At 50.3% G+C, this 25,235-nt stretch overlaps 1 protein-coding gene across 1 annotated transcript; it reads right to left on the minus strand.

The window, feature by feature from the left end:
- Nucleotides 1-557: 557 nt before the first annotated feature.
- Nucleotides 558-21,767, minus strand: LOC121441797 (solute carrier family 2, facilitated glucose transporter member 5). Its single transcript, XM_041643105.1, has 12 exons — nt 21,510-21,767; nt 16,663-16,761; nt 16,093-16,253; nt 13,226-13,350; nt 8,099-8,251; nt 4,450-4,575; nt 4,178-4,365; nt 3,935-4,045; nt 3,077-3,178; nt 1,914-1,989; nt 1,375-1,502; nt 558-1,280 (listed from the first exon to the last, which is right to left on the minus strand). The coding sequence occupies exons 1-12, from the start codon at nt 21,540-21,542 to the stop codon at nt 1,080-1,082; spliced, it is 1,503 nt and encodes a 500-aa protein (XP_041499039.1). The 5' UTR covers nt 21,543-21,767; the 3' UTR covers nt 558-1,079.
- Nucleotides 21,768-25,235: the final 3,468 nt, after the last annotated feature.

Consider the following 25,235-nt stretch of genomic DNA (forward strand, 5'->3'; position numbering starts at 1 on the left):
ATGGCTCAATCAGAGCATGTACTGCCTGTGTGTCAAGACTGCTCTTGCCGGTTGCAAGACTCAATGCCAGTAGAATCCCTATTCCATGTCTGTAAAAACTGCTTCTGCCTCCCATAGCCGTTCCCTGCCATTCTGACTGTTGCACAACAGCCCATAGCCCATTCAGCACTTCCTTCCCCACACCTCAAGGCTCTCTCTATACTTGTGTAACACACACACACACACAGGTGCGCATACACGCACACACACACACACCCATGTCACCAAGACTCCAGTTCTGACGTGTTGATGTAAGGGGCAGCCCATCCTTCCCATGTCCCCTTCCTGCAGCATTAGGCCTCCTTGGCATTCACCCTGTGACTGTGGACAGGCAGAGCCCCTCCCCCGATTTTATACAAAACATCCCACAGCTTTGCAGCTCTTACCCTTCAGCAGAGAGTGTCCAAGAGCCTCTCTTTGCCCGATCCTGCACTTGAGAGACCAGCCACCCTCAGCGGCGGGGGTCTCCCCTACAGCCCTCTTTTGCTCAACAGAGAATTGGTATGTCTTGGTGAAAAGTGATCAGATGTGTTTTATTGGCTATATGGAGGTGACACCATGTTCCACTAATACTATCATTTATAGTTAACAACTCATGCTCAGTGAGTCTCTTCCCGTGGTCTCTTCCCAAGCTCGGTGACAACGCTGGGTCAGGAGAAAGGATGACTTCACTCCCGAGCAAAGGCCAGTGACCCCCGAGGCACATGGGGGCCACAGAAGGGTCACCTTGCTGGTATAATGTGACCCTCACATCTGTTTTTGTTAGGAAGGCTATGTTACAGGACCCCCACCACAGTCAGCTCAGCAAAGAGGAGGGACGGCATTGAGGGTGACGAGAGCCTGTGACTGGCCTCTATGCTTAGAGACATCAGAAAAGCACAAAAGGAGAGAGAGGTCAGATGTCCCCACTAGATGGAGGCTGGTGACGGGGCTGGCATTCCCCGCCAGGCTCATCTCACTTCCAATGTCACAGACAACAAGAAGCCAGAACCAAAGTCCAGGAGAAAGGTCCACGCAGACCAGCTCTGTGGGCTCGGCTGCTACTGAACCATGGCAGGTGGGAGGTCTTGGAGTTCCTCCTTGTCTGGGTGGACGTCCGACACCTTGTTCTTCTTGGCGAAAATCTGGTTGATCTCAATGAATGACTTGCCCTTGGTCTCAGGGATGACCATGAAGATGTAAATGGTGGTGAGGAGACAGATTACCGCGAAGATGATGAAGCTGTAGGCACCGAGACCCACCTGTGGGGAGGAGGGACCAGCGGGGGAGGTTATACACATTAGGAGGTGCTGGAAGGTTCAGGCCTGGCAGCTTGGGGATTCGGGTGCCACTCACTTGAATGAATGGGAAGATAAGCCCCACGGCGAAGTTGGAGAGCCAGTGGACGCTGCCCCCGATCATGTAGGCAGCTGGCCTGGAGGATTGTAGGAAGATCTCGGTGATGAACAGGGCAGGGATGGGACCTGAGGGAGGGAAGATAGAGGGATGAGGGAGAGAAGAGGGAGGATGACAGCTAGGTTATAGGGAGACACACTCCCTGAAGGCAGAATGACTCACAAAGGATCCTCGAGCCCATGAGTGTTTTGGCACCCTGGTTACCTGGCCACGGGGGCAGTACGTATCTCTAAGGCACAGGACTTTGGATGTCGGGTGTGGTGGATGGCAGAGGCTGCCTGTGGCACTCACTCTGCCAGACTAACATGGCAGCGCCTTCAACCTGTTGTGCTAATTGCAGCCCCTTCCATTCTGGGCTAAAAGGAGCAAGGGAGAAGCCACTTGGGATGCACCCACCATCCCTGGGGATTCTCAGAGAAGCTCACGGAGGACCAGGATGTGGGGCACTGAAACTATGAAACCAGTTTAGGGATACGTACTGGGCCCCACGGCATGTCCGATGACGTAGACGATGACACAGACGATGCTGACATAAGGCATCCAGGTGACGGTGTTCTGTAGGGGTGAGAAGACAGTGAGAAGAAGAAGAAGCAGGTCTTGGCAAAGCAGAGACCTGCTGGGACCAGGGGCCTTGGGGACCTCAGAGCAGAGGTGGTACTGCTGGGTCTGCAAGGAGCCAGCGGTGACTCTGCTATGCCACTTGATGAGATTTTAGAAGTTGTCTGAGAGAGGCTGGATCTGCTGAGGGAGGGACACACAGTCCCGAGACATCTGACAGACTATACTTGTTAAAGTAAGTTCATTTTTTGGTATCTAGTGCCTTTACTATGGTGAGAACACAGGTGCGGAACAATACGGTGTTGTTCCTGAGCGGGGCCACCAGCATGGCTGGTAGCTGCTGTGGTGGTCTTTTTCTGAACATACCCTGCAGCTAAGTTACTAACAGGTCTTGAGATCCTTGGTGGCTAAGCTGCTCTCCTACTGTGTGTTCAGCCTGTAAAAGCTTATTTTTCCATTAATATAGCCATTTCACAGACCTGACTATACCTTGACTTCCTATACAATCAGCTCTTTCAACCTATGTTAAATGCATAGCTTTAATCTTCCATGCCTTGTCTTTCCATGACCTTGCATGTCCATACGAGCAGTGTGTGTGTGTGTGTGTGTGTGTGTGTGTGTGTGTTGGTAATTACTTACTGAAAGTAGCCAGCAAGCACACTTGAACAACAAATATCCCACGTGTAGGAAGTAACGTGGATAAAGGTGGATAATATTTACGTGTGACTTTGAATGCTATTCTGGGCCAGTTGGGGTAAGTAAATAATAAAATTTTCTGTAAAATAGCCAGGTGGTGGTGGTGCACATCTTTCATCCCAGCACTTGGGAGTTTGAGGTCAGCCTGGTCTACATAGTGAGTTCCAGGACAGCCAGGGCTATGTTAGGGACAGACATCAGACACACAGAGATCACAGGTACAAGACACAGGGAGAGAAGTGGAGAATTCAAATTTGGGTTTCACTCTTAGTTCAAAGCATACCAAGAGGAAGTCCCCGCCCCCTCGTCATTTCTTGATGCGACACCAGTGTGTTTTAGTGCCTTCTCTGAGGCTTCTTTAAGTGGTAAGAATTGCAGCGTTCCTTACCTGCAGCGCCAGTGCGACCGTCACCACGATACAGGCGGTGAGGCAGGTGGAGAAGCCAAGGAGAAGCAGAAGTCGCCGTCCCCAAAGCTCTACCACAAATACCTAAAGGTGTGGGAGGGAGGAAGTGAGGTGCTTGAGCCAGTGCCCAGTGTTTTTGTGGGACAGAGAACCCCTGCCTGGGGCTGCCATCGTGGGAAACCTCACTATCCCTCAATCAACTTTTGAGGGGTCAGGAGGAATGTGTGCCAAACCACTGGTATGTACACAATCGTACACGCATGCACAGAGCATGTGTCTTTGGGTGGTCCAGCTGAGTCAGTAGGGCTCCAGATGTCCACTCGTAAATGAGAGCCCAACTTAAGGGCCTCAGTCCCATGGCTCTAAGCCTCAGGCCTTCTGCAAGGAAGGAGCCAGGCATTGGGGTAAACTTGAGAGACCCTGCCCTTGTGGAGGCCTGGCTGGCTCCTCTGAACAGGAGGACAAGTCTCTCTCCGGTACTACCTAAGAAGTGAGTCATGGGCAATAGCCCCTTGCAGGGCCACTGTGTCGCCCTGTGCAGAGACCCGCCCCATTTCTGCTGTGCTCCGCAGCCCCAGCCCTAAGAGGTCAGAGTCACGGAACACAGTGGGAGCGTCTGGAGTTGGGTTTGGGCCTCTGCTTCTAGGAATCCATGGCTGCTCCCCATGGGAGTCAGGCACAGCCTCATGCCAGAACTTTGAGGCTGAGGCCTCAGAGCCCAAGGGGCACGTTGCATACCTCAGGCCCCAGCTCTCTCCAAGGCTGGGACCTTCTTCAGTCCCCAGATATTGCTCCCCCCACCCCGGAGGCTGATGGGACTGCAGACTCACGGACACTCACCGTGACAATGGTCATGAACACATTGACTGCCCCTGTCCCAGCTGTCACAAACTGGACGTCGTTGCTTTTCACACCTGCGCCGAGGTAGATCTCGTCAGCATAGTAGTAGATCTGGAAGGCAACCATGGGTTTGGTGGAGGGTGGCCAGTGACCCACCGCACCCCAACTCCTCAGAGCCATAGGCAAGGTCACACACTGCCTGCTGCTGCCCCTACGCCTGCGGGATGCCCACCGGTACCGTACCGCGTTCACTCCTGACAGCTGCTGCCCGGCCATGAGGGCAATGATGGAGATGAGCTGCCAGCGCAGGGACCGCATCTTGAACAACTTCCACACGGAGATGAAGCCTGCGGCCTTCTCGGCCTCGTCCTCCTTCCGAATCTCCTCTATTTCCCACTGCACGTCTTCCCAACCTCGAAGCCTCTGCAGGGCTGAGGGAGAGACGGACAGGGCGTGAGCTCAGGGCTGAGGAGCCTGGGGATCAGGGGTCAAGAGGAAACCACAGCAGCCCTCACCTTTCTCAGCAGCTGATTCGTCTTGCTTCTGAATCAGCAGGTAGCGGGGGCTCTCGGGGAAGAAGGGCAGGAGAATGAGCTGCAAGGCTGCAGGCACCCCAGTCAGCCCCAGGAGGATCGGCCAGCCTGCAAGCAAAGGTCTCCTGTCACAGAAGCCTGGGGCCTGTGCCCTCTGCCTCGGCCCCTTACACGGTGCCTGGCAGTCCATACCATCACCCTGAGGGTATGCATTGTCCTTCAGGGACCAGCTGGCCAGAGCGGACTGAGGCTAACACTGTGAATCCACCCCAGGTGTATGTCCAGAGAGGCTTGTGCAGGGGACACAAGGACGCCTCAACTGGGGTGGCCAAAGCAGCCCCGATAAACTCAGACACAAAACCAGCAACAGTGCAGATACCCATTATAGTCCTCATAGAATGGACACAGCAGCATTCTGTGTTTCTAGAATGTTCTTCAGCATTGCAACAGAAACAGCGGTGACCGGGAAACAGCTATGCAGTGTGACATGGAGCAGAAAAACTTAACGTTCAATGCCCTTACATCAAGTTCAGAAGCAGATAAATCAACCCTACTGTCTCCAAAGGAGAGGAGCCTAGACGCAAAGAAAGAAAAGAAGGGTGTATGTCAGCCCGTTCCCCACACCCCGCTTCTGGGAAGGGAGATGTGATTGATGGGTCTGATAGCTCTCTCTTGACCTGCAGAATGGTCATGGTGTCTGGTTTCTTTCTCCTTTATGTTTACTGGGAATCATACATGATATGTTCATAATAAAAATAACTAAATAAAGGGGTCACGGGATGGCTCAGTGGTTAAGGGAACTTGCTGCTCTTGCAGAGATCTGGATTCAGTTTCTTGTTGTGGAATATTATTCTGGACAAAGACGCTTTACGTTTGTTTCTGCTGCATATCTTTAGGAATGTAAGGATGTGTGTCTAATTATGTAAGGATGGGATGCATGTGTTTCACCTTGCCTGAGGCACCTGACTGGTCTAATAAAGAGCTGAACGGCCAATAGCCAGGCAGAAGGATAGGCCGGGCTGGCAGGCAGAGAGAGTAAACAGGAGGAGTGGAAAGAGAGAGGAACAAGAGAGGAAGGGAGAGAAGGAGGGAGATGCCCCCCAGACATGAGAAGCAGTGAAAAGTAAGGCATACAGAAGTAAGAAAGGTAAAAAGCCCCGAGGCAAACGCTGCCTGCAAGGTAGATAAAGAGAAACAGGTTAATTTAAGTTAAAAGAGCTAGCCAGAAAAGAGCCTAAGCCAGGCTGAACATTCATAACTAAGAAGTCTCTGTGTCATGATTTGGGAGCTGGTTGGTGGCCTGAAACAAAAAGCCTGGTACAGTTTCTGGCAGCCACATGGTGTCACAACACACATACTCAAGAGAGAAACAACAGCATACTCAAGCAGGGGACAGAATTGTTTGCTTGCTTTTTCAATCACTTATTCTTATTTCGTTCTAAGCACATAGGTGTTTTGCCTACATGTATGTCTGTCTGTGCACCATGTGTACGCCTGGTGCCTGTAGAAACCAGAAGAGGCCATGAGAGCCCTGGAACTGGAGTTGTATGTTTAAGATGTGTTACAAGGCGCAGAGAGGGATGGCGGGAGGAGAGGCTCCGGCCTAGACAGTGGTGAGGTTAGAGGCTAAGGCTGAACTTGTTTCTCTTCCTCTACCATGTGGGTCCTCTGGTCATCGATTTTGCAACAAGTGCCTCTAACTACTGAATTTTTTTTTTTAAGAAAATAGAATGTAACTCAGGCTGGCTTCAGGCTTACTCTGTATCTCAAGCTGATTTTAAATTCCTGGGCCTCCTTCCTCTACCTTCTGAGTTCTGGGATTACAGACATGTACCATTAGCTCTAACTTCCCTGGGTTCTTAGTAGTTGATTCCATAGAAGAGAAACAGGTTCGAGGCACCCTCATTTAGCTGCAATCTTCCTCAAGACACGTGGGAAACTCTGAACCTTCGCCCCATCCCAAATCCATTGCTCCTAGCCAGGAAATTGGCTTCTAGCTTCTAGACTACGAATTCCATCCAACGGTAAGTTCAGCTTCAGCCTCATCATTTTCTAGGCTGGAACATCTCCTCCCACCATCCCTCCGCTGCCCCTTGATCAGAACCAGGCCCCAGATGATCCTGGGACCCTGTGCCTATCCCCCTGCCCTGTCTGCAGCAAGTGCTGCTGTCCTGTCTCCCGTGCGAGCCATAGTCACCAGCCTCTGGGCCCTTCCTCCCAGGCCCTACGCTGCAGCTCTCTGTACGGAGTCACCAAAGATCCCCAGACAGTAATCCAGATCCGACTGTGCAGCCTTGATACTGGGGTGCCTCTTCCTGCGCCTCCTCTGACTTCACGCCTGCTCGCCATCCCTGTTTGAGCAAAGCAGCTGCTCTATGCCAGGGATCAGACGGAGGACGATAAAGTGGGGATGGTCAAGACCCAGCCTTGCACTACAGTAGGGTCACAGAGAAGGGCGGAGGGCTAGGATGCCACCCTTTTGAAGTCCCCTAAGAGTAAAATGGATTTTTGACACCTTTGGTGTCTCTGCCCAGGTCTAGAATGTTCCCTCCTTGGATAGGACTGTCCCCGCCCTTCTGTCAATGCTGTGCAGTGCAGACGTTGGCTCCTGGCTTTGAGTCCTGCTGGCTGTGGTGATCTGAGACTCCACCTGAGTCCATTCATCTGGGATCTCAGCTCCTAGGGAGAATGTGGCCCCTTGACAGGGGTGTTCTGGACACACACAGGACTGATGGAAAGATAGGAGGGGGTGGCAGTGCAACCCAGAGCCAGGCCCAGGACATTGGACAAGTTTCCAATCCACTGAGTCTCGGGTCTGTATCTGTAAAGTGGGCGCATTTAAAGTCCATGATCTCATGGGCTACTGGGAGGAACAAATGAGCTACTGCAGGAGACATGGTGTCTGGGACCATCGCAAGCAAACACCACGTTCTGACTGGTGTGATCAGTGAGACTGGTCTCCCTCTTAGAAGCCCAAGAATCAGAAAAAAAGACAAGAAGGAAAGGGAAGAAGAGAAGAGATAGGAAGAGAAGAGACAGTAAGAGGAGAAAAAGGAGGGGAGAGGAGGAAAGGGAAGAGAGGAGAAGAGAGGAGAGGAGAGGAGAGGAGAGGAGAGGAGAGGAGAGGGAGTTGGGCTGGGCTCTGTTGGTAGAGATCTCTGGATTTGGTCTTCAGAACTGCATAAAACAGCTGTGGTTTTGCACACCCGTAATCTCAGTACTTGTGGAGACGAGGAGATGAGGAGTTCCAGGTCGTCTTTGACTACAATGAGTTCGAGGACAGCCTGGGTTACATGAGACTGTGCCTCAAAAACAAAAAAAGTGGCTCAAGACTCAAGGCAGAGAAAGAGGAGGTAATGAGGTCATTTATAAGTTATTGTGTGCTTCTGAGCATGTGGACAGTCACTTAGTAGTTCAAGGGACATAGGCCCTTCCTGTTCAGTCAAGACACCTTGCTGTCTCCTAAAAGGAATGTGTCGCCACATGCTTGTTCAGGGCCCACAAAGTGCATGGCAGGCTATGGACAGAGCGTGGCACCAAGCACTGTCTTCCTGGACAGAGCAGGGAAGTCAGCAAAGTCAGTAGTTTTGGGGTGGAGGAGCAGAGGGCGGGGGCAGGGCTCTGTTCTCACCTTCCTCATTGGCTAAGAGATCCCGAAAGCCAAACAGCTGGGCCACAAGGATGCCAACGGTGATGAAGAGCTGGGGCACCACCCCAAGAGCCCCTCGCAGGTTTTTAGGGGCCAGTTCCCCTAAGTACATAGGAACCACATTGGAAGATACACCTGAAGGAGAATTGAGATAAGAATTTAACCAGGAAAGAGTCGGGGAGACAGATTTAGTCTTTAAGGACCCGTCCTACCTTACCAAGCATGCTCTCTAGCCTAGCCCTCCCTTAAAATGGGGGAGAACTCGGCTGGTACTTGCTGTGCAAGAATGACGACCTGAGTTCAATTCCCACATAAAGCTGGATATGGGGATCTATACTGGTAATCCCAGTGCAGGGGGCTAGGGAGGCAGGCAGATCGCAGAACTTGCAGGCCAGCCAGCCTGGTTCAATGAAAGACCTTGTCTCAAAAAGCCATGTGCAGAGCAAAATAAATAAATTATATATATAATCTCCCTGAGAAATTAAAAAATGGTGGCTTGGCAGTAAAGAGAACTGGTTGCTCTTGCGGAGAACCCGAGTTCTGTTCCCAGCACCCTCACCAGGCAGCTCGCAGCCTGTAGCTCCAGCTCCATTAGATCTGACGCCCTCTTCTGGCCTCTGCAGGCACCTGCACTCATGTACACAGAGCCAGCCCCTAGCCCCTCCACTCAATAATAAATTAAATATTAAAAGCATAGGTGGGGGATTGGAGAGATGGCTCAGTGGTTAAGAGCACTGATTGACTGTCCAGAGGACCTGGGTTCAATTCCCAGCACCCACACAACAACTAACAACTGTCTGTAACTTCAAGATCTGACATGACACCTTCACACAGACACACATGCAGGCAAAACACCAATGCACATAAAATAAAAATGAATATTAAACAAAAAAGACTGGCTGGAATGAGGGGAGTATAGTTCAGTGGTAGAGTGCCTACTGATCTGCACAAGGTCTTGGAAAGTAAGTAGGTTTATAAATTTGCCCAAAACTGCGGTGTACACCTCTACTTCAGCACTTGAGCAGGAGAATTACTGCAAGTTCTAAGCCAGTCTGGTCCATATAGCAAGTTCCAGGTCAGCCAGGACCATGTAGCAAACCCTGTCACAAAAGCTAAAGGAGGGCCGACAAGATGATTCATTGGGTAAAGACACTTGATGCAAAATCTAACAACCTGAATTTGCTTCCTGGGTACCATATGGTGGAAAGGGAGAAATGACCCCTTCACAGACTTGGAGTGGTATACGCGTGCCCCTCACATCCACATAATACACACTCAATAAATAAATGTAAAAAATAAAAGCAACGCCGGGCGGTGGTGGCGCACGCCTTTAATCCCAGCACTTAGGAGGCAGAGGCAGGAGGATCTCTGTGAGTTCGAGGCCAGCCTGGTCTACAAAGGGAGTTCCAGGACAGGCTCCAAAGCTACAGAGAAACCCTGTCTCGAAAAACCAAAAAAATAAATAAATAAAAAAATAAAAGCAACAAAGTGAAAACAAACTGAAGTCGGGCAGGTGTGTCTCCATTAAGGACACTTACAAGGTGGGAAGCAATCTCTACTTTGTGTATTCTGGGGGGAAGGGGTCTTGCTGTGTAGCCCATGCTAACCTCAAACTAGAGCTCCTTCTGCCTCAGGCACCCAGCGCTAAAAAGACAGGGATAGCCCATGGCTAGCTCTATTGGGGCAGACTCTCCAGACCGAGCTGGGAAGACCCTAGAGTTGGAGCTGGGGGTTTGCAATGTCTGCGTTCATTCCTTCTGGCCAGGGAAAGCCTTCATTCGGTCTTCTTGTCAAGGGGTTGATCAACAACGAACCCTTGATCCGTGAGCCTCCGGAACCAAGGCTCAGCTACCTTTGCTCCTCACCCACAGCAGGGCTGTGTACTTCATTCTCAGTGAGCTATGTGCTTGGTGCGGGTGGTCCAAGGGGCAGGACGCCTGATCACCTGACTGACGTCCAGGTGTGAGCGAGAAGCGGAGCCCAAACAGAGCAGTACCATACCACTGGGTCCAAGTGTGAGCTGAGAACCTTCCCAGGGTGTCTCTGAGGTTGTAACTACTTTTCCTACTGTCTCGAGGTGTTCTTTACCCTTTTACATCTTGGAACACAGTGTGGGGTTTCCTGGAAACTGCAGCCATCTACTGTCACCACTAACTGAACAGGGGCGGACTTGAAAATCCAGCTGGGCCTGTGATTAGGCAGCGGATTACAAGAGGCCTTCTGACTGTGGCCCCATCCCACGGCCACTGGGCTCCTTCCTCCCATGGGCCAACCGCACACATCTCTGTTACCCATTGCACTGGTCGCAAGGCCTCTGGCCATTGCCGTGTGTGTGCCCATGCCACCATGCCCTTCCAGAACTCCCCAGAGGAAATCATGAGATGTTTCTTGGTCCTAGGGATGGTGGTCGGGTTTGTACTTTTGCTGACTTATTTCCTGTATAAATATCATGTGTCTCATGAAAACAAAAAGAAAATCCAACTGTCTGCTGTTAAGACATTAAAGGGAAGTGTGAACATGTGGAGCAAGCCTTTCTTCTTACAAAACTTGTGTGCTGGTACACGCCTAATAATCCCAGTACTTCCGAGCTTGGTGCAGGAGGATTGCTGAAAGTCTGAAGTCATCATGGGCTACAGAGGAGACCTTGTCTCAAAAGCAAATATGAACAAATGAAAGAAAACAATTGAGGTCTTGCTACACATACACAGTCCAGGCTACCTCAAACTGGTAATCCTCCTGCCTCAGCATGTCAAGTGTTAGAGTATAGTGAGGAGACCCCATCTCCACAGGCTGGAATTTATTTGTGTGTGTGCTGTGAATGAAGCCAGGCCCTTGATCTTGCCAGGCAAGTGTTCTACCACTGAGCTGTATTCCCTGTGATCTTTTATATTTTGTTTCATTTTGAGACAGGGTATGTGTGAGCTAATTGAGACCTTATTCTGTAGCCCAAGCAGATCTTAAACCTGAAATCCTCTTACATTTGCCTATTAGGTGGCTGAAATCATAGGTACATGCCACCAGGTCCAGCTTAGGTTAACATTTTAAAATTACATTTGTGTGTGTGTGTGTGTGTGTGTGTGTGTGTGTGCTTTTGGGGAGCTAGGTTTCCATCACGCGAGTTCCTGGGATAGAACTCAGGTGGTCAGGCTTGGTGCCCAGTTGCCTCCACTTGGTGAGCCATCTTTACCAGTCCTAGGTTTGCATTTTTAGCTGTGATTTATTGATTAGTGTTTTTAATATTTTCTTATTATTTTTGGAAACCCATCCTGGATACTTATGATCAGTGGGAAAGAGACTGCACTAGCTTACAGCTGACAACGTCTAGAAGTTTCTGCAGGGAAAACCAAAGACAGAGCCAAGTCAGGTGAGGCCATGATGGCAGGGATGGCTTCCCCGGGTACTCTCAGGGATAGGGGTTGGGGGGATGAGGAGCAAGAACTCAGTGCTGAGTGAAGTTTGCCCCATGGCTAGTTTTCTCCTAATGTGGCTATTTCTCCCCCCCCCCCACTGTCTGGCCGTTCTTCACTCTGGCTAGCCTGAGCTAAGTTTTGTACATCAGGCTGGTCTCAAATTCACAGAGATCCATCTGTCTCCGCCTCCCAAGCTCTTGAATCAAAGGTGCACCACCTCTGCCTCACCAGCCTGTGGCCTTCTCTGCCTGCTGAGGAGCTGCAGGGATTTTCCTAGGTCAGCCATCCCTACCCCACATCGGGAAGGAAAGTTTACTCTGAGACCCTCTGGAAGGAGATGGCTGAGGGCGGAGTTCAGGGGGTGCCCACCCTGCTTCTGAAGGACCCTGAGAATTGGCAAAGCCACTCCTGACTGGGCACTGGGAAAGGCTGACGGTTGGGGAAACTGGCAAGTGTGGCTTTCAAATGTTCTAAAAGTGTCTCCATTTCTAGACAGTTAGGGAAGAACTTTCTGGAACCAATGTAGCAGATCCCAGGCAGCCATAAGCCAGTTTCAAACACCGCCCCCACACCCTCCAAGAGGGTTTCTATGTCTAAGCCTGACTGTCCTGTCCCTGCCTCCTGAGTGCTGGGTTTAAAGGCATGCACCACCATTGCCCAGCCCAAGTTCCACAACTTTTTAAAACTATATTTAACTATAGTTAAAAAAAAAAAAAACAGAAATCTATTGTTCAACTTGGTTCTCCCACAGATGCACAGATGAGCAACGACTGAAACAAAATTTCATTAGCCCTTTCTGTTCTCGTGATGTAGGACGGTCTATTCTCAAATAAAGGAGCTGCTCACTAAGTAGACGGCACTACCCTCGCCCAACACTACCCTCACCCAACACTACCCTCTGGCCGACACTACCCTCTGACTGACACTACCCTCCGGCCGACACTATTCTCCGACAGACACTACCCTCCGGCTGACACTACCCTCTGACTGACACTACCCTCCGACAGACACTAACCTCCGACTGACACTACCCTCCGACTGACACTACCCTCTGACTGACACTACCCTCCGACAGACACTACCCTCTGGCCGACACTACCCTCCGACTGACACTACCCTCCGACTGACACTACCCTCCGACAGACACTACCCTCCGACTGACACTACCCTCCGACTGACACCACCCTCTGACTGACACTACCCTCTGACAGACACTACCCTCTGACTGACACTACCCTCTGACAGACACTACCCTCTGGCTGACACTACCCTCCAACAGACACTACCCTCTGACCAGTACTACCCTCCGTCTGACCATTGTCATAGCCGATGCTGAGATTCTGATAAAGGGACGAGACTGGAAGGACCATTCTAAACTCAGGCTTTGTAGTTTTTTTCTTACAGAGAAAGCTTTCTTTGGCTGGGAATTGTGGCTCAGGGATAGAGTGCTCATCTAGCTCTCACGGCCCTGGGTTCAATCCTTGCCTTGGAAAAACAAGCCAAAGACAGCGTTCCTTGCAGGAAGCATTACAGTGAGGGTATGCCCAGTGCCCACTCATGAGGACGAGGCACAGACTCAGGTGCCTGTGTAGGGTCCATTTCAGTCTCTGTGTTCCGGAAGCCCCAGACTGCAACAAATTCCTGGGAGCTGGCTCCACCTCCCCCGTGCTGAACGGCACTGCGGGTCAGGGCTCCTTACCTGCACATATTCCAACCAGAAGTCTGGAAGCAATGATAAGCTCATAGGTTTTGGCAACTTTGCTGCAACCCATTAGGATGGCTGGGATGATGGAGAATATATTGTTGAAGAGCAGGGCCCCCTTTCTGTAGTGAGTGTGAAAGAAGGCAGGTCAGCGTGAGGACTCATTCATTCACATCCTCCTCGTGAATTCACGCAGTCAACACACACTCAGTGTCTGCTCAGAGCAGTGGCCCCTGGTGACGGCAGTGAGCTTCCTGGGACCTGAGACTAACAGAACAATCCTGCTGTGGGAGCCGAGGACAGAGGGCATCGGTGACGGGAACAGAGGGGAACAGACTTGTCCTAAGATACAGTAAAATCAGTCTGCTATGACGTCAGTGGGCTGCAGTCGTGGATCCCCGGAGCCCAGTGGTTCAGACCAAACCTGGTGGCACATTGTGGAGATTGTCTCAAAAACAAGCGAGTCTTGGGGGTGTGGCTCGGGCGGGAGAGTAGCTGCCGAGCCTGTGCTGAGGCCCTGATTGAGTTCCAGCATAACAACCAAAACACCAAAAACAGAACATGCGGACTGGAGAGATGGCGCCATAGTTAAGACCGTTCTGCTCTTGCAGAGGACCCGAGTTCAATTCCCAGCACCGACATGGTGGCTCACAACTGTCTGTACCTCCAGTTCCAGAGGAACTGATACCCTCTTCTGGTCCCCTTGGGCATCAGATTCACATTCAGGGAAAATACCCAGACACATAAAATAAAATGAAGAACAAAAATTAAACAAACAAACAATAAAAAATGAATCTAGACACAGATTTTGTATCCTTCACAAATAGTAATTCAATAAGATAAAAGACAAAAAAGTAAAACTGGAATATTCTAGGAGTATAAAAATCTAGGTGGCTTCTCAATGAGGAAGTAGTTTTTGGTTTAAGTGAGTCAAAGGACCTGACTTGTTTCTTCTCTGGCACACAATGCTCATTCCTGGGGGTGTCCCCAGCCATCGCCGGGACCAAAGTCTCTTGTCTGGGTTCCCAAACATTAGTTATTTGAATAACCCCCAAAGAAGATAAGATTTGCTATCCTGGTCACTACCTTCCTCTCATGACAAGGCCTTCAGTTTTAGGCCCGTGTTTAAAAACACCAGGACCGATCCCAGGGACATGAACTGGCTTTTTGGAGCCCATCCCTTATGGTGGGATACTTTGCTCAGCCTTGATATATGTGGGAAGGGCTTGGTCCTGCCTCAAGTTGGTATCCTACACCTTGCTAACTCCCCAAGGAAGGCCTTACCTCTACTCTGAGGAGTGGATGAAGGATGGGAAGAGGGAGGTGGGGGGCAAGAGAAGGGTAGGAAGGGGGAACTTGGGTTGGTATGTAAAATGGAAAGTTAATTTTTTAAATAAAAAGATATGAAGAAAAGTCAATGGAATGTGACTGATGAAATGGATTATCTAACAATAAAAGATAATATTCAAAAGGGAAAAGCTGATGATAAATATCTATAAGTTTGGGGTAATAAAAATCTATCTGCCCTGATGGGGCATGCTGGCACATGACTGTAGTCCCATGGATCAGGAGCTCAAGATCACCCTTGACTACACAGTGAGTGGCCCAGCCAGTGAAGGGCCTGCTGGACAAACGTGGAGACCTGCATTCTGATCTCCAGAACACATTCAAAAAGCTAGGGACAGTGGCACGTAGCTGTGGCCCCAGCAATGGAGGTAGAAGGGATGGGGGCAGGGGCCACAGGGAAGAGGAGGCAGGAAAACTGGCAGAGTTCTGACATACACTGAGCAGCCAGCTAAACCGAATCCGGCAGCCTCGAGATTCAGGGAGGTGAACAAAGGTGGGGCTGTTGTGGAAGAAAGCCTGTAATCCCAGCACTTGGGGAGTAGCCACAGGGGGATGTCTGTGAGTTTGAGGTCAGCCTGGGCTATATAGTGAGATCCTATCTTTTAAAAAAAGATGGGGAAGAGGATGAATAGATAGCCTAGTGGTTAAGAATCCTTGCTGCTCTTGCAGAGGTGCTGTGGGATAAGGCTCTGTACCCTGTAAAGATTTGTCACTCATATTGGTTTAATAAAACACTGTTTGGTCAGTAGCCAGGCAGGAAGTATGAGTGGGGTGACCAGACTAGGAGAATTCTGGGAAGAGGAAGGGTAGAGAGGCAGTTATCAGCCAGACACAGAGGAAGCAAGATGAGAATGTCTCACTGATAAAAGATACCAAATCACATGACTAAACATAGATAAGAATTATGGATTAGGGGGGAGGGGGGAGGCAGGGAGGGGAGCAATAAAAATCAATAAAAAAGCAAAAAAAGAATTATGGATTAATTTAAGTTGTAAGAGCTAGTTATAATAAGACTGAGCTAATAGGCCAAATGGTTTATAATTAATATAAGCCTCTGTGTGTTTCTTTGAAACTGAGCAGCTACAGGACCGGATGGGACAGAAACTTCAATTTACACAGAGGACCTGGGGTTCCCTTCCTAACACTCCCATGGCAGCTCACACAGCAGTCCTTAACTCCAGTTCCAGGGGATCCAGCACCCTCTTCTGGCTTTATCAGGCACCAGGCACACAAGCAGTGCACATACATACATGCAGGCAGAACACTCACACACATAAAAAAAAAAAACAAAACCAATATTTTTTCTAAAAGGGGAACTCAATAGAGGAAAGACAGTCAACATTTACTGCTAGCTTCCTCAAGCACACATACATGTTTGCACTTGCACAACTATGCTTACATGCACACACCAACACCAGTAAGTACATACACCATAACACATACATGTATGCACACATGCACACACACATGTTCACAGGTATGCACACGTAGCCCAAGACAACCTACTCATCTCTTACCTGCCCAATTTATCTACCAAGGGTCCAACCAGGAGAGAGCCTATGAAGCCCCCAAAGGGGAACATGGACACTGTCACGGACCACAGAAGCGTCAGGGTGAAGGAATCAAAGAAATCCCCGGTTCTTTCGTTGTGGGTGTTGTTGTAAAATTGTTGCATGAACTGGGGGCAGAGAGCATAGAACCAGATGAATTCTTTTTGCAGAAAGAATTAATGGAGGTGTTTAGCCAGATGGAGACAGGGCCAGAGCTGCCTGGCTAGTGCGTGGGTTGGAACATCCATGGGAAGAACTCTGACAGACCAACCCCTGCAGTATTTCTCACACCTGGAATGGCTGCGGTCATCCAAATGGTGTGGCCACTGCCCTCCAGGTGACTCCACACACTGCCATCCCAGAAGGTATCTTCATGAGAACCTGAGGTCTGAGGACTTGGTCACTGGCTTGGCCTGGGTCCTGACGGCCAAGGGTCCTTAAGGGGTAGGCTGTGTTTGCTCTCTGGGGACCACATGCATCTCTAAGCCCCTCCCTCTGTCCGCAGCTGTGACTCACTTACTACAGTGGCTTACCTACCTCTGATGGTGAGTTGACAACAGACACGTTGTACCCATATTGGAAAGATGAACCGAAGGCAGCTATCAATGTTGCGAGGGCCAGCACCAGGGTCAATTTCTGTGAGAGGCAGGGAGGATGTCAGGGAGCAGACATGGGAGGTCTGCTGTACTTCTAGCATGTGTAGAAGGAGCTGCGGGCAGGCCTGCTTTTAGTCCCACCCGGCTCCTGCATGGTTAGCTTTACTCCTGATATCTGTCTTTGGGCTTTTATTTTTCTTTTCTTTTTTCTTTTTTTTGGGGGGGTTTTTCAAGACAGGGTTTCTCTGTGGCTTTGGAGCCTGTCCTGGAACTAGCTCTGTAGACCAGGCTGGTCTCGAACTCACAGAGATCCGCCTGCCTCTGCCTCCCGAGTGCTGGGATTAAAGGCGTGCGCCACCATCGCCCGGCGGGCTTTTATTTTTCATGCTACAATTAGTTGCTAGTTGGGTGGGTGGATGGATAGATGGATGGGTGGGTGGGTCGATGGGTGGATGGATGGGTGGGTGGATGGATGGATGGATGGGTGGATGGATGGGTGGGTGGGTGGATGGATGGATGGATGGGTGGGTGGGTGGGTCGATGGGTGGATGGATGGGTGGATGGACGGCTTGGTGGATTGGTGGATGGGTGAATGGATGAATGGATGGGCACTGGGTGATAGATGGGTGGATGGATGGGTAGATGTCTGGATGGCTGGGTGAACGAGTAGATTGATAGGTGTATTAGACATTGACTGGTTCTTGTACATGCTAATCAAGCTTTCCACCATCATTTAGGTTTGTTTTTTGTTTTTGTTGTTGTGTTTTGAGGCAGGTCTTGTTAAGTTGCCCAGGCCTTGAATTTTTGATCATCTTGCCTTAGTCTCCCTGGATTCTAGCATTGTAGATGTGTGAGGTGTGAGCTACGTGCCTGGCTGGCTAGCTTGCTCTCTCTCTCTCTCTCTCTCTCTCTCTCTCTCTCCCCCTCTCTCAGACAGAGTCTCTCTACTATGTGGACCAGGCTGGCCTTGAACTCACAGAGATCTGTCTGCCTCTCCCTCTGCAGTGTTGGGATTAAAGGCGTGCGCCACCACACTTAATCCGCGAGCTGTCAAGAACAGGTCCTGATGATGGAGTAGCTCTTAGAAGAGTTCTAGGCTTTCATGCATCTCTCCAGCTCCAGAGATTTCTCTCAATCTCCAAGAAGAGAGCTGCACGGGCTGGGGGCCCTCACAGCAGAGGGGGGTCCCCAATAGTCCCTGCCTAACAGTGGATGCCACTAACCAACAGAACAAGTTACTGAATCAGCCCCATGAGCATTCTTTCACTGCTGACCTGCAGTGTTTAAAAACTAGATTTACAGCTGGGCGGTGCTAGAGCACACCTCTAGTCCCAGCACTCGGGAGGCAGAGGCAGGCAGGTCTCTGTGAGTTTGAGGTCAGTCTACAAAGTGAGTTCCAGGACAGCCAGGGCTACACAGAGAAGCCCTGTCTAAAAAAAAAAAATTAAAAATTAGATTGGTTTAATTATGTGCACGTGAATACAGGCGCTCCAAGAGGCCAGAGGTCAGAGCTGCTGGAACTGGACTTACTGACAGCTGTGAGCTGCCCAGTGTGGGTGCTGGGAATTGAACTTGTGTCCTTTGGAAGGGCAGCAAGCACTCTTAATGCTGAGCTATCTCTTCAGCAGCTTTTTGATCCTCTGATGAGGAGTATGGCTCATGAGGCTACATCCCACCTCCAATAACAAAACTGACCAGTTTTTGCCCCCAAGCTGGGTCCTTTCTCCTTCCCCTCCTGGAACTATAGGGCCAAAAAGACTGAGCACCAACTAACAATGAAAGAGGCTTTTATTCTTGATCAAAAATAGTAGTGGGGGAAAGATTTACAAATTAACCCCCCCTTTACCTTTTAATATTTTTTTTTTAGATGGAGGGAGGGTTTCATTAAGTTGTCTAGGCTGACTGAGCTGACTTGAATTCTCTCTGCAGCCCGGTCTTCCACGGAATTTGTGTTCCTTGTGCATCCCCCCCCCCCTCACTTCCAAGCAGCAGGTAGGTCTGGCCTGCTGCTTTACAGTGTGTACCATGGTGTTTGCGCACGCTTTGTGAAACGATTAGCACCGTTTAGCTTATCAGTACGCTCGCCACCTCACGTCGTTATCTTTGTGTCTGTGTGTGGTGAAGGCGTGTAAAATGTACTCAGTGAATCTCAAGCAACCAAGGAGGACTAGCTCCAATCAACACGGTCAGCGTGCTGCCCATCACCGCGACACTCCGCTGCAACCACAGGCCCGGCCTGCAGCTCCAGGGCTCCCGCATCCCAACAGAAACTTTGTACTCTTGAGCGGCATCGCCTGCCCGGTACCTCTTCCCCAGGCCCCTGGCAACGGCTCTTGGGGTTAGCGCCCGAGTCTGATAATGCAGCTTGTGTCTTTCTATTCTTGCCTCTGCCACTTAGCATCCAGGCTGCAAAGCAGTGGGACTCCTCCGTCTTTTGAGAGCGATTAACTGCGTATCTTTACGTGGTTGAATCCTGTGTAACGCGAGTTACAGTCTCACCTCAACTTTCTCTTTCTCTCTTTTCCTCCTTTCAAGGTAAGGGAGGAAAAAGAATTTGGGACTAGGACGTGGCTCAGTGACAGGGCACTCGCGGAGCCCTCCTCCGCACCCCACTCTTACCAAATTACTGGGGAAACATCTCGAGGCTTCAGTAAAATAACCTTCATTGGGGTTGGCCCTGTTGGGTGCGATTCAAGAGTAGAGGGAAGGCAAAAAGCCCCCCGCCCCGCGACCCAGCTGATCTATATATAGTAATTGCCTCATGTGGGTGAGCTTATTAGTGAGTTAATAACAAGACAACAGGGAGGACCTGGGGAGGACAGAAACGCAGCCGTGTCAGAGACACATCACAGAACACGTCTTCATTGTCCAAAGTGCTGCTTTGTAGGGAAAAGAGGAAATTGTACTCAACAGTTCTGAAGTAGTTTTGAGGCCTGAGCTGCACAGCTCCCGAGGGACAGCTGGGCCCAACTGCTGCCTGGCATCTTCCCAGAAGATCGTGCAGCCTCTGCCTCCCTGGTTTCTCCTAATCCCCAGGCTCCATGCCTGGCTTTAGGCCTGGACAATGGGGTGCGGGCAGTTGAGGTCAACCCATGCCCCGTGGTAGGGGCTCTCTGAGCTGTCTCCCTCCACCGAGCGTACATCTGCAGAGTGCACCACACGCGGACACCCCCATTCTTTTCCTTTCTCCTTGAGCAGTGGGCACAGCGTCTCTGTGACCCTGAACATTTCAAGTTCTTAGCCTCAGGTGCCTTCCTATCAACTACAGGTGATGGCATTTGTCAAACCCTTTCTCAGCCCTGACAATTCCAGTGAAGTTTGCGTGGTGGCAGCACAGGCCTGGAATCTCAGCCGTCTGGGAGGCAAATTCAAGGCCAGTTTGGGCAATTTAGAGAGCCCCTATTTTAAATTGAAAGTGAGAAAATGACTGGGGGTGTAGTTCAGTGGGAGAGCACTTGCCTAGCATGTGTGAGTCTCTGGGTTAAGTCCCCAGCACTGGGAAATCAACAAATAAACAACAACAACAAAACAAGATAATCCAAGTGAGGTCCCTAGGTGCGCGGAGGGGTTGATTCTGCCCCCTAGAGGACATTTGTTTATCATACCTGAAATAAAGTGAGTCAGAGGCCCCGATGGTCCCCCATAGCTCTAGACAGAGATACCTGGTGCCCAGTGTCAATAGTGAGGTCACTGACTCCATAGGATAAACCGAGCAGTAATATCAAGAGGGGCCTTTCCTCCTGGCCAGACACTTCCCATGCATTATCTGTTCTGGCACCCAGGAGAGGGGGTGACTATCAGGGCATTTGATAGGCGAGAAGACACTGAAAGAGTTAAGCGAGGTGAGATGACACGCACCTACATTCCTAGCCCTTAAGAGGTAGAGGCAGGGGGACCAGGAGTTTGAGGCCAGCCTCGGTTGTACTAACTATCTCAATAACTAAATTACTACAATTAAATATCTTGCCAAAGTCTTAGCCACAGCTCAGATGGGAAGGAGCTGGCCTCAATAACAGACACTTCTCCCTCCCAAGCCCACTCCCACTTTCTATGCTGCAGGCCAGGCTTCCTGACTGTATGTCTTAAGGACCTCAATAAACACTATTTGGCACAAATGCATGTTTCTCACCCACTTAGGAGCAAATGCTCCTGGAAGGATTAAAATGCAAATTCCTTGAAAGTATTCTCTGATTCATGTCACCTTCTTGGCACAGTGGATTTTCTTCAGTCAAAGAAATCTACACCTAACCTCCAGCTGTACTGTGTGCGTTTGGAACAGAAAAACAAAACAAAACAAAACAAACAAACAAAAACCAAAAAAAACCCAAAACCCTATTTTGTGACAGGGTCTCTATCCTAAGCTGGCTTTGAATTCCCTTTGTAGCTGAGGTTAACCTCAAACTCCTTGTCTTCCTACTTCTACCTCCTGACTGCGAAGACATAAGCGTGTGCCGCCACACCTGGTTAGACCTCAGACTTCACGCATCCTAGGCAAGCACTCTGCAAGTTGAAGTCCACTCCCCACCTCCCCCCTCCCCGGCAGCCCAATTCCTGGTGCTTTCTCAACAGCTGTTCCAGGGGCATGATTCCTAACAGGCATCTGTCTATTAACACCAATCACGCCTCCTACTATAAAAGCCCAGCTGTTGGTCAGGCTTCTGAGCGAGCGTCCTCTTCCAGAGAGAGACCATCCCGCTGAAGGCTGGACCTGTAACACCAGAGCCCCGGGGAGTCTCAAGGACAGCTGGGCAGGCCCACAGCTCTGGCTGCCGGCAGCCACACACTCACCCCTTCCTTCTTCTCTTGCTCTTCTTTCTCCATCGTTGCTCCGCAAGGGCAGCCTGCAGCTCAGCTCCTCAAAGTGCCAGCTGTGCCGTGTGCGGAGGGAAGACATTTAGAATGCACTTTGGTCATGCCAACTCCCAGCCAATTGCATTTTTATTGCCAGTCTAAATCAGAATAACCCTTTCGGGCACCGAGAAACTGGCCCTTCCTTTCACTTCTGCTTTTTGAGTAAAACCTCTAGAGTTTGGCTAAACCAGTGTGTCTGTCTCCTGAAACTGCGGGCTGAGCCTGGGACCCGGAGGAAACAGCCCTCAGTGTGTTTTCACCGCTCAGGTTTCCACCAGTCATGTTCTCCCAGAGTGACTAGAGAGGTTATTTCTGTCTGGAGCACAAGGACCCAAGCAGCTGTCACCAGCCCAGTATACTTAACGTTAGCTAATGGGCGACAGATGGGGCCGTAGAGACTTAGCAGAGTGGTCCCCAGGACGAGGTCTACAGTCGAGTGTCCCTAGTGGAGAGTCAGTGATTGCCCAAGGAACCATGCCCAAACTATTATTATTATCATCTTAATATTACTATTATTATTGGTGCTGGAGACCAAGCTGAACGCAAGAACTCTAATGCTGGGCTATGTCCTGGCCCCAAGGAACACTTTTTGAGGAGAAATTTTTATTTTGTCTTTTTAAGGAACCTTGAGTGGCCCAGAGAGGTGCGCTCATCACTATGGGGAAAGCAGGGCAGGGTAAGTCTCCACAGGCGGGTCTGGGCCCAGCAGTCTGCCCACAGCCTGACCACTGCCCGCTCCTGCGCTCAACACGTGTGCGGTTGCCAGGGCGCTGAGCAGGCCAAGTGGCCAAAACCCAGAGCAAAGTCCCACCAGGCCCGCAGATTTTCGTCCTTGTCAGACATGTTCTTTGATCTATTGCTGAGGCTCAAGTCCAATCTCCTTCCCCTTCAGCAGTTTATTCGGTGCCCACTATGAGTCCAGGAATGTAGATCCTCTCAGGTGGCGACGGAGTGGGGGGGATATCTCCCTTCAGCAAAACTTCACTGTTTTCTTCCCACACAACTCCAACACAAGGGTCTCCAACTAAGGCGTGGCAGGACCAGAGCTTTCCGTGTATATCACAGAGTTTGAAAAAGACACCCCTCCCCCGCCAAAAAAAAATGCACGAAAATTGAGGATGGTTGGCGGTGTCACTTACTTGGGGAGTAAGAAGTGGGGGTATAGGAACTAAAAGAAAGGTCAAGTTTGCCATCTGGGACATGCAGAGGCCTGAGACCGGCTTCTTAGCCTTAGCCCCCCCCCCCCCCCACTTATTTCACTTTTCTCTGTCCGTTTTGCGGTAAGAAGGGATCTGAAAGCTGAGGGTTCAATCCCTGCCTTGACTTCCCCAACAGGGCACGGACAGGCCTGTGTTCAGACCCTGAGAGAATATCCAGCGGGTATCTAGTTCCTGCGCAGTCGCAGTTCTGCGTAACCAACGCTCATCCTCAGTCCCAAGGGCTCGCGGCGGAGGCCAAGCTGAGCCTGGGAAGAGAGGAGCGCAGCTGCGCGGGACCCTGTGTCCCCTGGATGGAGCCGCACTTCTGTCTCGCCCTCTTCATTCTAAACCGTCCTTCTCCCAACAAACGCAACCTACCTGCAGCACAGAAACCACGGCCATTGCCCCAAGGCCACTTCGAGCTACTCCCGGAGGCCGTTCTATAGTCCTGTCCTTTGTGTTCCCTGAAGACCTGTCCTGAGTGTCAGGAACCAGCAATGCCACAGTTAACAGTCTCTAGGGGTGGGAGGAGGGCAGTGGGCACTCTTGGGGACACAGCACCCTAGATGCTTCTGGCTGGGGAGTGTGTGGATCTTCACAGTTTTCAGATTGCCCCTCTTATTGTCTCTCCCCCCACCCCACTTCCATGATCAGTGGCCGATGGAGCCTTCCCTGGCCATCCTGCCCTTGCTTCTGTCTCCAAAATGTTCTAAAAGATTTATTTCATTTTATGTGTGTGAATGTTTTGCCTTCATGTATGTGTGTGTACCACGTGTGTGCTTGGTGCCTGCTCAGGTCAGAAGAGGGAGACAGATCCCCTGGAACTAGGTTCCAGAAGGTTAGGAGCCACCCTGTGGGTGCTGGGAACCAAACCTGGCTCTTCCGCAAGAAGAGCAAGTGCTCTTAACTGCTGAGCTACCTCCCAGCCCCTCAAGTTGCTTCTAAATGGGGAAAGAACTTTGCCAAGAGTTCTGGGATGAAGCTGCAGGTCTCGGATCTCAATTCCAAAATCATGATTAGTAAGACAACCCGGAAACTGCCAGAGCACAGTTGTAGAGTAGGTCTTGCCTGGTGTGGTCACAGCTGTAACCCCAGCACTTGGGAGGTGGAGGCAGGTCATCAGATCAAGGTCATCTTTGGATAGACAGCTGTGAAGACCAGATCTTGTAACATGAGGGGCTGGCTCCTTGTTTGTTGGGGTTTTTGTCCTGCCCAGTACCCCACAACTCTTTAGCCTCAAAGAAAATCACACATAGGTCTCCATGAATTATAAGCTGATTGGCCCATTAGCTCTAGCCTCTCACTGGCTAACTCTCACATCTTGATTAACCCATTTTTCTGATCTATGTTAGCCATGTGGCTCAGTACCTTTTTCAGTGGAGCAGATCATATCCTGCTGCTTCAGTGATCTGGGCAGGAGAGGTAGGAATCAATTTCCTCCTTCCCAGAATTCTCTTGTTCTCCTAGTATCATTTCTACTTCCTGTCTGGTTTTCCCGCCTATATTTCCTACCTGGCCAATCAGCGTTTATTTAAAACAAGATTGACAGAATACAGACAATTCTCCCACACCAAGATCTAAAACAAAAAGGAAGCAAGAAAGGAAACGAAGGAGCAGGACAGGGGTGGAGAAGGAAAACTTAGAATTTTGGAGCTACTTTTCCTGGGCTGTGAGTTTACGTACGATTTTCCTTTAAGTCAGTGCTGGTGTTTACTGGGCCTTTTGTTACAGCAGAGAGGAGAGGTAATGTGTACAAAAAATATGCTTGGCTCTTGGGGCTCGGACTCTCACTGGGGAAACAGAATGTCCTACTTTACTTCCTAGTGCTGTGATAAAGACCTCAACCAAAAGCAACTTAGGAAGGAAAGGGGTTATTTCATCTTACACCTCCTGAAACCAGTGCCCTTGAGGGAAGCCTAGGCAGAGAGTCAAGGTGAAAAGTAGAAAAGGAACCGAGCAGAGACCATGGAGGAGCATGGTTGGTTACTGTCTGGTCTCCATGGCTAGCTTCTTTTATCCATCCCAGGACCACCACCCCAAAGGTGGCACCACCTATAATGGGCTGGGCCCTCCCAGCATCAATCACTCTTCAAGAAAATGCCCCAGAGATTTGCCCACAAGCCATGAAGGCGGTCTCTCATTTGAGGCCACTCTTCCCACGTCAACTGACAAGAAACAAAGCAGCGTACTGAGCATAGTCACGTACTGAGCGTGGTCACATACCGAGTATAGTCACGTCAACACGTTGAGCAACTCAGGGCTGTTAATGGCCCTTGGCAGGGGTGGGGAAGTCGGGGTAGGAGTTGAGCTGTAAGTAGGGGAAGGTGAAGAGTTCTCTGGTGGCGGTGGGTACTGGAAAGGGGACAGTATGTACTAAGCTATTGGTAACACACTAAGCGTGTGTGTCGCAAAGAAGGAATTGCAAAATCAAGTTGTCTGAAGTGCAAAAAGGGAACAGGAGGAG

The sequence above is a fragment of the Microtus oregoni genome, unplaced genomic scaffold (genome assembly GCF_018167655.1).
Source record: "Microtus oregoni isolate MIOR12 unplaced genomic scaffold, Mior012 000081F_ref0000091, whole genome shotgun sequence".
NCBI classification, from domain to species: Eukaryota; Metazoa; Chordata; class Mammalia; order Rodentia; family Cricetidae; genus Microtus; species Microtus oregoni.

Coding starts and splice junctions, on each gene's coding strand:
- LOC121441797 (XM_041643105.1), bottom strand. CDS start 21,542: ATGGAGAAAGAAGAGCAAGAGAAGAAGGAAGGG. Junction 13,351..16,092: donor TTGGTAGATAAATTGGGCAG/GTAAGAGATGAG, acceptor CACTCACTACAG/AAAGGGGGCCCTGCTCTTCA. Junction 8,252..13,225: donor TCTGGTTGGAATATGTGCAG/GTAAGGAGCCCT, acceptor ATTCTCCTTCAG/GTGTATCTTCCAATGTGGTT.